At 38.4% G+C, this 14199-nt stretch overlaps 2 protein-coding genes across 2 annotated transcripts in view; both read right to left on the bottom strand.

Moving 5' to 3' along the window:
* DCK (deoxycytidine kinase) overlaps nt 1-3129 on the bottom strand; it is a 33530-nt gene extending 30401 nt beyond the window's left edge. The window contains exons 1-2 of the mRNA XM_037148631.2: nt 3041-3129; nt 2585-2768 (exon numbers count right to left, since the gene is read on the bottom strand). Coding sequence (XP_037004526.1) covers nt 2585-2675 — 91 coding nt within the window. The 5' untranslated portion in view covers nt 2676-2768; nt 3041-3129. The remainder of the gene's footprint in view (nt 1-2584; nt 2769-3040) is intronic.
* Nucleotides 3130-7185: 4056 nt separating this feature from the next.
* MOB1B (MOB kinase activator 1B) overlaps nt 7186-14199 on the bottom strand; it is a 45016-nt gene continuing 38002 nt past the window's right edge. Inside the window, exon 6 of the mRNA XM_037148626.2 lies at nt 7186-12991. Coding sequence (XP_037004521.1) covers nt 12914-12991 — 78 coding nt within the window. The 3' untranslated portion in view covers nt 7186-12913. The remainder of the gene's footprint in view (nt 12992-14199) is intronic.

The raw sequence follows: 14199 nt of genomic DNA, 5'->3' as shown, positions 1-14199 counted from the left end.
TACAGAACAGAGACAAGGGGGGGATGTACGATATACTATTACTGAAAGGACCCCCCACTAGGAAAGACATCTCTCAATGCCAGAGATTTGTGAAAAGAAAAAGAATTATTTATTTAAAAGCTATGCAGACTTAGAGTAGTGACTTAATGTCTTCATTAAAATACCAAAGTCCTTTAGAATACCCACAGATGCACACAGTCCTTCCTTCTCCCTCTGCCCTAGTCTGGGGTACCATATCTCAGGAAAAGAAGTTGAAGTCCAGGATTCCGGCTCCTGGCAGCACCACCTGTGTCGCCACCACAATCTCCAGTTAATCCAAAGCCATGTGGCACCTTCTCGTGGCCCAACGGCAAGAGTCCCTTCACCCCCCTTCTTCTAGGCAAAGCCTTTCTTCCTAAGCCACATGACAAAAGAGAGCACCCCAAAGCCACATGGTCCTCACTCTTGTCAAAGAGTGGTCCCAAATCTGCTAAAGCTTCGTAGTTCTCCCGTGGCATGGCTGCTGCGTCTTGGTTTAAATGCCCATGCCGATCTTCCTCTGCTGCCCCATTTCCACTCCTACAATTGGTTACAGCTGCCAGCATTCCTGTACTCTTACAGCTTTACTAGGCTGCCGTCTTGGGTCTGGGCAGGTGTGGCCCCATGGCATGGAGCCAATCATCTCCAAACTCTCATGCAGGTGCTGTAACCAGGCGGAGTTGCCTTCCAGTTACATATTGGGTGGAAGTCACTTCCATCCCCCTGGTTCAAAGCATGGCCACAGCTATTTAACATATCTATGAAACCACTTAAAGGCTATAGATATGTTAAATGACCATGTCAGAGGTCAGCTACAAAGCTGTTGCTATGCAAAACTCTCATGGCTCTGTTCCATGTGTCCCATCCCCCAGCTTAACCTTGGGTGGGAGGAGGGGTGAGGACATCTTGTATATTTTTCTAATATTTCCTGGAAACCTCGAGTTCTGGACCCCATTACAAATCCCCATTTGGGGTACCCCTCTTGGCTGCACCCTGTTACACCATGGATACCATAATCTGCAGATGCTCAAGTCTCCTATATAAAATGGCATACGCAGATCATGAGGGTATACAGTCTGCTCTCAGCATTCAGACTCCCAACCACAGATGGTGTTATTGAGGGGGAAAGAAATCCACATATAGCCCTGGCCGGGTAATCCAATTGGTTAGAGTCATCTGGATATGTCAAGGTTGTGGGTTCACGTCCTGGTGAGGGCACATTCAAAGAAGCAACCAATATGTGCATAAATAAGTGGAACAATAAATTGACGTCTCTCTAAAAATCAAAAATTTTTACATCCACATATAAGTGGACCACCACAGTTCAAATGTATGTTGACCCATCTGTATATGGATCATTTCCGCTGGTGCCTTAATACTGGAGCAATGAAAGAAAAGTCCTCTTTGAGGGTGTGTTCAGTTTTTGTTTCAATTCCTTGGGTTTGCTAAAGCATCTGCTTGCCTTACTTTTTATAAGGCCAAATGCTTTAAATGTGATAAGGATTAAAAAATACTTGCTGTATGCATGAATGGCTAGTACCTAACTTAGAGACAAAAATTCTTTCAAAACAGGAAATGTCAGGCATAGGTTTCCTGTGGTGGGAAATATGTAAGAATCGAAAGTTCAGGTGCATCTTGCAAAAATGCATTTTAATGGTGGGGTCTGTCCCCATCTGGGGATAAAAACAGAAATAGTAACGGTTTTTGAATCATAAGCCAGTGTTTACTTGAATGTAGGGTAGGCAATGCAGAACTCCATTCTGTTAAGATAATTAAAAACCTCTTTCCTTGTCCTAGAATGTTTATAGCATTTTATTCATAATCACTAAAAATTGGAAACAATCAAATGTCCACAAATAGGGAAGAGGTAAATGGTGGTATAACCACACAGTGGAATGAATACTACTTAGCAATAAAAAAAAGAACTACCGAAACAAGCAACATGAATGAATCTAAAAACATTATGCTAAATTAAAGACGCCATATACAAAAGAATACACACACTATGATTCCGTTTATATGACATTCTGGAAAAGGCAAAACTTACAGGGTCAGAAATCAAATCAGTGGCTGCTGCCCAAGGATAGGAAGAGAGAGGGGGCTAACTACAAAGGAGCACAAGGGAACTGTTTGAGGTGGTAGGAATGTTCTCAATCTTGATCGTGGTGGTGGTAAGATGACATTACGTTTGCCGAGCCTCACAGAACAGTACACCTAAAAGGGGGTAACGCCCGTATGTAAATTACACGCTCAAGGACTGACAATCTGCGCCCCCCAAAATGTTTCCCTTTGCGGGATCCCAACCAAGAGGATGAAACCAGTCCTAGGCGCTCCTCACAGTCCCGCAGGTTTCCGCAGACCCTCCGCCCGCGCGGCCGCCGCCACCCTGGGGGTAAACGAGGGAAGTCGGGGCGGGCAGAGAAGAATTCCACACCTCAGCCCCGTCTGCCCGGCCGGACTGCGAGGTGACTACTCAAGGAGGAGCAGCAAAGATGCAGCAAATGGGCGCTTCGCCGCCGCCGTGAGGACCTTTTCTGAGGATCCAACATTCCCCAGGGCTCCTTACCGATGTTCCCTTCGACCGAGATTTTCTTGATGCGGGTTCCCCCAGAGCTGGTCGCCGGAGATAGGCAGCTCCTCTTGGGCGGAGTGGCCATTCCTAGTCTAGTGGCGGTCGGATAGCCTGGGGCAGGAAGGGCTAGGAAATCCTCACAGGTGCCAGAGCCGCCGCCGCCGGTTCATTCCCCGACCTGTAGGCGGACCCCGGCTATTCTTAGGCTGGGTCCCGCCGGCGCGCCCGGGACTTGATTTTGGCGCGCGGAGGCAGCTGCCGAGGAGGCGGACCAGCAGCTGGGCCACCCGCCCAGCGGGAAAGCCACGCCCCCCACCCCCCAACCAGCGCTGTTCCGGAGGTCCCTGCGGCCCCACCGCCGGCGCCCGCCCCGGCTGGAGCTGTACGAGCGTGTCGGGAATAGCAGATCGCGCGAGAGCGGAGGGCTCAGGGGTGCTCGACGTGACGCACCTCTTCCGGGGACGCGGGGACTCGGGGAGAGGGGAGGGCGATTCCTAAGTGGAGTGGCTGCCGAGGGCGGGTGCCCGACGTCTAAAGAGCTTGGCAGGCCAGAGGGCGCCTGAGGACGTGTGAGCGCCCCTGAGGGCAGAGGGTGTCGCCTGAAGTGGGCTGGACTTTGGAGAACTCGCCTCTCCAGTGGAGCTTGTGCAGAGAAACACGGCGTCTGGGCAGAATTGACTGGACTTGAAACTGAACTTGTCTGGGGAGAAGCAACGTGTAATAGAAAAATCAAACAAATTACCCTGTGTTCTCAGCCTGGAGGATGATCATCAAGCTAAGTGCTGTTAGGCAACCCGGCCAGGCACTGTTTCCAGCTTTCATGAATTAACTAGCAATCCAGTGCGTGGAACTGGGGTGAGAATTTAGGTAGTCAGATGCCACCCCCACAGATAGCCTTTCTTGATGTTTCATTCCCCACGCCCCTCCCTGCATTTGGTTTTGTTTGCGTGATTGTGCTAAAAGAAAGTAAAATATGCCAACCCAAAATAAACGCTTTGGCATATTGATGATTTTGAACTAAGTGTATTTGAGAAATAGCCTTCACAAGGACACTCTGTCCCTCCTTTGTCCCACACTGAAAGGTGATATCTCCCATGTGAAATGCACCCCACCTGCACCAGGGATATACTTATCACCAGAGATAGAAAATGGAGGGCAGAGCAGGTTGTATTAACAAGCCTGGTTGCTTCTTCACCAATTTACTATCCCAAGCCCAAATCCTTTGCCTTGTCCACTCTTCGCAAATTTCTTAGTTGTTTAAAAGATGAAAAAGCTTGCTTTGCTCACCTCAAGTCTCCTATTTTTATGGGGCTTCCATACAAACGAAGTAAAATTTGTTTTTCTCCTATTATTTTTTGTCAATTTAATTATTAGACCAGCTAAAGAATCTAAAAGGGAATAAGGAAACATTTCTACTACCGTGCTATGTAGGAATTAACACACTGGGTATATTTCTGTTCAGCAAGGCTATAACTATTTAACTTTGCACGTCCTATACCTGGCACATATATAATAAATACATATGTATGTTGAATTTTTGAATGCCTCCTCATGCTATGTACTCTGCTAGAACACTCAGCTGGGCACAAAAAGTATAAAAATGCCCAGAGGAACTCATTTCTAACATGGTAAAAAAAAAAAACCTCATAAAGCAGACACTATCCAATTTAGTAGTTACTGAGTTCAAATAATCTACAGAAACCAAAGGTTCTGTTATTTCTTTACTTTGCAACTATCATCTCATCTAAAATGCATCTGAAGGTGGAGTTCAGAAGAAGGTGTGTAAATGGTGACTCATTCTTAGGAACAAAGAACAGAAATCAACATATAACTCCATGGGGTACTCTGGAATAAAAACAGCAAAAGTCATTCTTTGGAATTTCCCTATATTATTTTGTTATGCTATTATTTTATGTATATTATTTTTGTTTTTTCCCTTAGTGATTAGCAGCATGATCCTTGAAATGAAAAAAGCCTGAATGCTTGTCGTAAAGGATGGCAAGGAAGCTGGAGAAGCTACTAGGTGTTTTATTCCACACTTAAACTTGGGGGGAATCTATGCAATAAGGGTATTGGTAGCTATTGAAAAAGGAATCAAGCAGGGTGAATCTCTAAGCCCTTCACACAGGAGGAAAGCGGAACTGAAGAGGCCTCATTTAGATCTGTCACAGATGTTTGGGATTGAGTAGAAACCCCCAAGTGTGGTTTCCACACAATACACACACAAAAGAAATGTAGCAAGTAACAGTTTAAGCATTGAAAAGTTAAAGGCTGCTTTCAAATCTCAGCTCTGTCATTTCTAGCTAGAAGAGAAAAACTTCAGCTCCTCCAAGCTTAAGAGTGTCCCTAGAAAATACAAAGTCAATGGGGGAAACAGAGAACCTAGCTCTCAACACTAAGTTCAGCAGTTTTCCATTTTCCTACATAACACAAGGAAGAGAACAGAGAGGAACACTTTCAAAAGTGCCTTCCAGATTTTTGTCCACAATCCCTTATTTGAAAGCAGTATAGCCAGATCTATTTCAGAATTCAAAAATGTTTGGACTTTGGAAAATAAATAGTCGTAAATTATACATATTACATCACCCTCTCTAACCCTCCTTTAAAGTGTTAAATACACTACTAGTATTTGGCAGTAAAACTCACAAGAGTTTTCACATTAAGTGAGATGAAGACTATTAACCTCAGATCAGGTTAAGCCTGCACTGAATCAAGAAAATACTTTGTTTTCCAAGCTTTTCAGATTTTTGTGTTGCAGACTAAAGACAAGGGATTGGAGCTCCCAGCCAGTCATGAGCATACTACTATCTTAACCAGTCTTTGCCAGAAAGTCCTTCAGTTTGGGGATTCCTTTTCTCCTGTACGAGTGCTGGTTGAATGAGACAGGTCCTCACTGATCACATACAAGTTTATTAAGAAACCTCTAAACCAACTCAAAAAATGAGAACAAAGGGGGAAAAAGGGACCCTGAACATTGTTAATTAGTGGTTACACAGCCCATTCATTTGTATATACCAACTTGCCATCAGGTCTGTAGAGCTCCTGAGGAAAGAAAGCTGTATTTTGCAGCGTGCTTGTAAAGGTAAACTTTAGGTAAAAATAAATAAAGTAACACTATATTTATTATGCTGTTTAAAACAAGTGTAAAACATGTATTAAACATGGTTCTTAAAGAAATAATTACTTTTTGTTACCAAAACCCATCATTCAAGACATTATATATTTAAATTTACAAGTGAGAGAAATGAACCTACTTATCAAAGTGATTAATTTTATGAGTTCACACACAGATGTTTTGTACATACTGTATGTGCAGAATAACAAGGCGTTTTTATTAAAACATAAACAGTCAACATCAGTGTGGATCAGCATTTCTTCTAGTCTTTTGCTCAAATACTAACTAGTGGCATTGGACTATTGTGGCTACTACCATCAAAATATTTTCAACATGATGGTCCAAACACAAATGGCTCTAACCATAAAAACCTCTAAAATAATGATACTCTGGGGATACTCTAAAAGTACACGTTTCCTTTTGGAACTTAGGTATCAGGGTAAAATTATTCTCTAATACTACTCATTCTTTAATGTAATCTATAGTGAAGACAAAATTTCATAAAATCTGAGCTCATTGATGGAAAGATGAAAATTATTTTGCCATCTGTTCTCATAGTTACAGTATAGTAGTCCCACCTCATCCAAGAGATGTTCCAAAACCCCGTCAATCCCTGAAAACTTGCATTATACCTAACCCCATATATACTGTTCTTTCCTATACATATACACATACACACACATAGTGCTTTACAGGTTCTCTTTCAGGGATTCCTGAACTGCCAGCATCACTACTCTTGCACTTTGGGGCCATTGGTAAGTAAAATAAGGATTAATTTGAACATAAGCACTGCAGTACCTCCATAGTTGACTAACGGGCATGGGTACACTGGACAAGAGGATGATTCATGTCCTGGGCAGGATGGGGCAAGATGGGGCAGGATAGGGCGGGACCAAGTGGGATGGCACGAGATTTCATCATGCTACTCAGAATGGTGGGCAACTTAAGAGTTGTTTATTTCTGAAATTTTCCCTTTAATATTTTCAGACCACAGTTAACCATGGGTAACTGAGGATAAGAGGGTACTACTATATATTTAAATACCAAAAGGACTGGTTTCAAGGTCAAAGCATATTTGGATTTATTTTGATTTTAGAGAGAAGAAGGGAGGGACAACCATCGATCATTGTCCCACTTATTTATGCATTCACTGGTGGATTCTCGAGTGTGCCCTGAGATCAAACACAACCTTGGTGTATCAAGACGACTTTATAACCAACCAACTGAGCTACCCGGCCAGGGCCATACTGAGGTCTTTAAACCCTAGTCATGGTCAGTGACTTATACAATTTCTGAGTTTTCTCTTATGTAAGACTTAATATACTACTTCCAGGATTGTTGTCAACATTATTAAAATATAATGCCTAACAAATTTTAAATAGTCAACATATTCCAAATACCAGCAATATTTCTCTAGGAAATGTGTTCAGTGTGGGAATATCTATAGCAAAAGAAAAAAAAAAGCAATACAAAGTCAGAATTCATGGCCAAACATAACTATTTATTAATTTTTGTAATAAACATCATTTCTCCCTTTAAAAAAAAACCTAAATTTAAATATTTCTTCCCATCCCATCACATACAAGTCTGTATACATTATTTACATCTCTCAAAACATGTTATCGATTTTCAGACATTCAGTATCCTCTTTGAAAACAAAAAAGATAAAGCAGTTAAACTTTGATAATAACTACAATTTGAGTAATTTTGGCACAGTTTACAACACAGCATCCATGTTACATTTCATATTTTAGGCCTCTTTTCCCTTTCAACTACTTTAATTGAGAAACTGTCCGTGTCCGATGGAGCAGGACCCCTGTCTGTATACATTCTCTGCAATGCGTGCACAATGTCGACACTGCGCCTAGACTTCCATTCTATGGCACTGGCAGTATTCTGCTTTTGTCCTCATAATCGATTTCTGCTCAGACTTTTAAGTGTTCTCATCTATACTGTATTCGCCCTCAAAGCTAGATTTCATGACATTGTTTCTAGATAATTTTAAGTAATAATGTATTAGAAATGTTCAACTAGAACAGAAGTTAAGTGTTCCCCCACAAGACTAGCGCACTCAGCACCCTAGTTATGCATGTATAAAAATAACAAATACAATTTAGTGGCTTTAAAAAACTATTTCCCCTAAAAATAGTTATCTTGGCAGAATAATTTAAGGAGAAAAGTGTTCTTAAAATGAAAATGTACTAATCTAATCTATTTTACAAACTGCACAGTTAAGTATTTCAGAAACAAAAGAGAAAAATGTGCAAACCAGTAAGAAACACAATAATAATAATATGAGAAATTAAATATTAACAAAAATTATTAATTTATATCACTTATGGTCTCAACTGCAATTACATATTTAAAGAAAGCTGTCAACAACAAATGCCTATAGAATTAGCATTTTTCAACAGTTCCGCTAAAACCTAAGTATTGACAGCAAGCACAGAAGCTCTGACAATGAAGACCTGCACTTATCAGCCTGCTTTGTTTTTCAAGTGGGTGTGTTTCGGGGTGGTGGGAGGTACAGAAGTCAACAGCAGTAAGGAAGTAATTTGCCTCCAAAAAGAAGGGGATGACAAGTAAACATAAAGCTGGGAAAGCCCTGGAGACTTCACTATGGATCTTTGAAAAGTGAAATCCAAAGTTATCCATCATAGAGTATTATACGTAGATAAAGAAATTTGCATCACACCAGCAAAATTGAGAATACTCAGTATTTTAATCTGCATTTTCTCTCTTTAGTCAAAGTTTATGTTATCAGTTCAACTACAAATTAGCATACATGGGGCACACTTTTATAGCTTCAAATGAATTCTTCCCATTTGATTAGCTCTTTAGGAAAACCCTAAAAATTCAAATTGTCTGCAGTCAGAATTGTTAATACATCTCAAAATTAAATTTTTTCATTAAAGCTTGAGATAGATTTCCCTCTGAGTATGTATCTCAGACACCACTAAACGACAGCTAAACAACAGTTAATTCCTATGGTGAATTTTAACATTATAACAAAACTTATTTAAATTACTTTAGAAATGGTCCTTAAAATATAGGTCTAAAACAGGATATCTAAGAATTGGTATATTCTTTAATATTCCAGATAAATTTCAAAATAAAGTTTTTCTTCCTGGTATGCAGACACATTTTCAAATTATAAATAGACTTCTGGTCCCACATCTTTTAAAGAGACATTCACAATGTTAAAGTTTTAAGTGATATATGAAATGGTTATAAAATTTTAAATATTTATTTTATCAATGATATGTAGGCCTAAAACTCAGCCTAATTAATATATAAAATTTATTCCAATTTCTTTGTAAAATGCTCTCTGTTCTTTAAATTCAAATTGTTCATCTGGGTGAAAATTTTTTTAAAAAAGGAATGGAGGTAAAGGCTGTTGTTTCCTTAGACTACTTATATTTTAATTATGGGATCCACTTTTTTGTTTCCTTCAATCAAAACAATTTTACAGTAGTCAAGATGGAATTCAAGAATTATCAGGGAAAGGACCAAAAAACAAAATAAGATAAGGACTTTGACTTTTTATTATTGTATTTAACTGAAAAATAATTCAACTAAATTAAAAAAAATAAATCCTATACATCCAAATGATATAGTCTACTTCAAAGTAGTGACATTTATTAAATGATGCTACCTATGCTCAAAACATTCTCTTCTGCAAATTCAGAACCTATGGCATATTCTTCTGAACTTCTCTAATAGTTTAGCACTAAGAAAAGAAAACAGCAAAGCAGAGACAGTTTGGTGAATGAGACAGGTCACATTATTTGCCAAAAACAGTTTTTGGTGCAACTAAAATGCTAAAATAGATCCTCTTGCATAGTCACAAAATGGTCCTCAAGGCCCCTTTGAAAGCATTCCCGAAACTCCACACCACTGCAGCACAAATGGAGTGAGTAGCGCTCCCAAAGGAACAAGCCTGAAGACCAACTCTCATTTGGATGTTTAAGGTATAACACGTTTATTTCAAAAGTCCTACAACTTAGTAATTGCATCTCACTTATCTTACCATTTCAGTGGTTATCAATACCTCTCTCAGAGAGGGTGTAGACACAGGTATAAAAGAAATCTGTCATTTTGCTATTTTCCCATAAGCAAGGAAAATGCTAATACATAAAATGGAGTCTGGTAGATTAAATGTAAAATATAAATATCCACATCATCTGTACTTCTGAATACAAGCAATTGCAGTGCTTTATCCTTCCTGATAAAACAGGCCGTAATTCAGTCTGAGATACACTGCACACTGAACATGTCATCTCCAACCAAATACATTTTATGCCGACCATTTAGAATTTCCAAATGACAACGGTAAAAAGCAATAGCAATCTAAAAATCTTTCAATTTAAGATAAACTAACCTCCAAACAGTTAGTTTACATACATGCTTCTGTTTTAGTGCAGTTTAATGCAATGGGTTTTATAAGAAACAGAGTAATCAAGTCAGCAAATGAAAGCCAGTAGTAGCACCATCTACTGCTAACCTAAAGACTTTCACTTTGTTAACTTCTCTCCAACACCATTACTCCATCACTTAAAATAATTCCTGAAACTTCCTTCATATCAACATTTAACCAAAGCATTGTGAAAATAATACTATGTTAACTTACTACTTTGTTTGATATGCTTTTGTTAGCAGATGAGAAAGCCAACTTCTGTTTTACAACTCTGTACAAAGAACAGGGGGAAAATCCTTATCTTGGTTATTTATAAACTTAATAAAGAAATCTGGAAATAATCCAATAAGCAGTTATAAGCAAGTTCTGCTGCAGAGCCAAGATTTGATCCTTATATCTCACTAATGCTCATGATAACTGAGTGAATCAAAGCAATTTTTTTATTAAATCAGTTATTTCTCACATGCTCTGGTGAATGTTTCCCTACTTGTAGCCATGTAACAGCATGTACAATGCCAGGTCTCTCCCTGGGAGAACTTCCCTACTTGGTTACCATATATACACATACATAACTCATTACTTCCCAATAACTCTGTTTAAAGGAATACTCAGAAGCAGGCACCTGAGATTCTGGCACAGTGACAACAAACTCCTATATACATAGAGTGGGAAAGTAGGTCCCACTGTATATACTGTATGTATACTGGTATATACATACAGTAGGTCCTACTACTAAACATTAACCTATAGAAACATTTTTTGCATTTTTACAGTGTACTGTATAAGGCTTAAAGAGCAAGAACAATTTTTCACTATTCTCTCTACACTTGGCCATTGCAACACTTTTATTTCGAGGTTGATCCAAAGTCAAATGCACTATGAAAGACTACTTGAGTAATCATTTGCTTCATTTTCCTAAACAGATAAGACCCCAATAACTTGATGCCGAATTTTATTTTTGAATCAACCCATAATGGTTGATCTTACATATTTGGATACTAAAAGATTTTTTTAAGGAAACCAGATAGTTCTCACTGCTATTTATAAATATCACCAATGAATGTTCAATGTATTTGTCCCTGCCTGTCCCTCCTGTTAACTTCTACTGTTGGTACTTGGAGAACGACTGCTATCAATAAAGTGGAGAACAAAGCAGTTCCTAGTGATCACAATTGAATGGCATTAAATGGTATCACTGCCCTACTTATTAACAGCAAAAACAAAATGATTTCATTTTAGAGTCTTTTCTAGGTATTTTCAGAGCAAGATTTCTCTTCTACAAGGGAAAAAGTATATATTTCTAAATGAAGGATGCAGATTTACCAGGAATGACAAAATTAAAACAAAGTCTGAAAAATATATATCTCAAGAATAAAACTGAATTGAAAATGTTAATATTTATTTTAAAAACTAATTTTCAGAACTTGGGAATAATTCACTAGACAGTCATGGAAAATAAAATAAACTTAATAACTACTGAATTAGCACTTTCATTGTTTGATATTACTGCAAAAAGTATTTCCTTTCACAGTGAAAATCAGAAGTCAGAATGCTTCAAGTTGGGCCTAGAATATACTTATCATTTAAAAATGACAGGCAAACACCAGCTCCATTCACTGAATGGAAATGCTGAAAAGTGGTCAATTTCTCCAAAGAGTCCTTGAATCCCATATTTAATATCTATACCTAAAATTAGTAATTTATTTTTAACTTCTCATGGAAGTTGATTCCTAAAAAAGAAGTCTCTGAGACTCTGCTTATAAGAAACTGATTAAAATTTTCATGCCATTCTATTCAAGGGTTTTAAGATAGGACCTTCTGAAACTTGATTTCCCATACTTAATTCCATTCCCAACTCCCCATACAAACTAACCGTGCCCACCCCCAGCAACAAAACACACCCCCTATCCCTGCTTCCTCATAGTAGAAGGGGATTCTGCAGATTTATGGCTCATTTGGCAATTATTAAGAAACCTCACAGTTCAGCATCACCTCTGAAGATGGCAAACCTGTATATAACCTGAATATTCACATCTACAGTGCAGTTAGCATATTGAAAGAAGACAAAATGCAATAGGTATTGCATTTCAACATCCTCAAGTCTCAGTATCACAGATATCAAGAGATGGAAAAAGGCCTGCTTATAAAACTTGAAGCATTTGTTGAACAGAATTACTATTAATATAAAAAATTAAGAAATACTAATTTTTTTATGTTCTATATGCACAACTTTATTAATTGTGTTTTCTCAATGTAGTAAAAGCTGGAAATTATCAATTTAGGTAAACTATGGCTTTTAGCATAGATATTTTAAAACATAAATCAGTGAGTGCCCTGGGTAGTAATCCTAATATTGTTTCAAGTCCTGTTTGGTTCTATGTCTGTGCTTTGCACCTCAGAAGTGAGCCTGCCAAGGCACTTAAAAACATAAGTCTTTTGGGGACTTCAAAAATTGGCCACCATTTACACAACACAGAACCCCATCCATCAGCAGTCCAATCAATACGCATTTTCTTTCAACACATATTATCAGAAATTCCACAAGTAGCCAAAACCAAGTTAAAAAAAATACCATATGCCACTAAAACTAAAATTTACCCCTATCAAATGTATAGAGAATGATTCTTGGCTTCCTCTAACAATAGAATATAATTTTATTTATTCAGAATAAAGAAGAAAAGAATGCAAACAAGCCCCCCCAAACTAAGACAAAGCCACTGAGATAAAAATAAAATACAATGAAATCTAAATAACTCCACACAACTGCATTTGAGGAATAGTTCTGCATCCTTTATCTGTCCTTTGAGGTGAGTTTCTCAATCAGTTCTTGGAGTGGTGCAAGTTCTCTTCTGTCAACTAGGTTGAATTCCTATGCACAATAGAAGAAATAGCAAAAACATTATTTACATCTCAGTCCAAAGCAGATTTCTATTAATACTGGTTGGAAATTAACTTTTACAGTAAATAAAAGTAAAAAAAAAAACATTTAAGTTTCTAGTCTTTACCTGTCTTAGGCAAATAACTTAACCATTTCTGATACTGTTTTATATATATACTAATATTAGGATAAATCCTCCTACCTCATAAAATTATTATGGGAACTAAATGTGATATTACAAGTTAACCACTTCAAGTAATCCCTGGCACAAAGTAAACACTCAATAAATGGAATTGCAGCTCTCTGTTAAAAGGAATTAACTTGGGCTCCATTTAGATATAGTCAACTAAGTAGGAACCAAAAAATATAGCATCTCAGACAAATTTCACAGTAAACGAATTAGTTTATGTTATAAACAAATCTGCAAGCTATCATGAGATGTGTCATTCTGAAGTTCAAGTCTGAACAGATTTCCCCTTACTAAACTATAATAAATAGAGGCTGTCGACCCTTCTGATCTTCTGCCATGGTAGGGCATTCTGAACTCCCAATTTCATTGATCTATTATCTATCAGGTGCCAAACACTGCAGTAAGTGCTGGGGAAAAGCATTAGGAAGCATTTAATAACAAGCTTACCACTAAGATTTGTGTGGTCTGGACCAAGAACATAAATGAATATATAGTATGACTAAATTATTAAATTTTAAATTAAGCTAATTTATTATTAAGTAAAACATATTCTATTCTTCTACCTTGACAAAATATACCTTTATAGTGACCAGGAGAGAAGATTCAAATTTAGAATTCTCAAGACTCCTCAGAATTCTTCACTGTAAAGTAGTGACAGGAAGACAGCCAGCCTCTGACCCTCAGCAACCTTGCTGGTTTCCCAACCCCCAGCTCCATCCTGGCTGTGGCATTACAGGGCTTCAACATGCATGAGTGGGGACACCCTGTCTGGCTTATAGAGGTAATGCCACACAACCTCACCAACAGCTCCCATCTGACTATGTAGTAGGTCTAGTGGTATACATACCAGAGATATGACCTTCCCTCAAAAGAAGAGACCCAAAGAAAAGATCCATGCAGACCCTGGAAATAGGCTTGGAACCAGTTGGCAGGGAATTCTGAAGTGGAAGCATATACCAGAAGGGACCTAGGTAGGTATGTGGTTGACCCTATGGATTCTTCACTCTGG

This window comes from Artibeus jamaicensis, unplaced genomic scaffold (assembly GCF_021234435.1).
Source record: "Artibeus jamaicensis isolate MK-2021 breed Jamaican fruit bat unplaced genomic scaffold, CSHL_Jam_final scaffold_1031, whole genome shotgun sequence".
Classification (NCBI taxonomy): domain Eukaryota; kingdom Metazoa; phylum Chordata; class Mammalia; order Chiroptera; family Phyllostomidae; genus Artibeus; species Artibeus jamaicensis.
The sequence above is the reverse complement of the archived record's forward strand: the minus strand, read 5'-3'. Positions and strand labels throughout refer to the sequence as shown.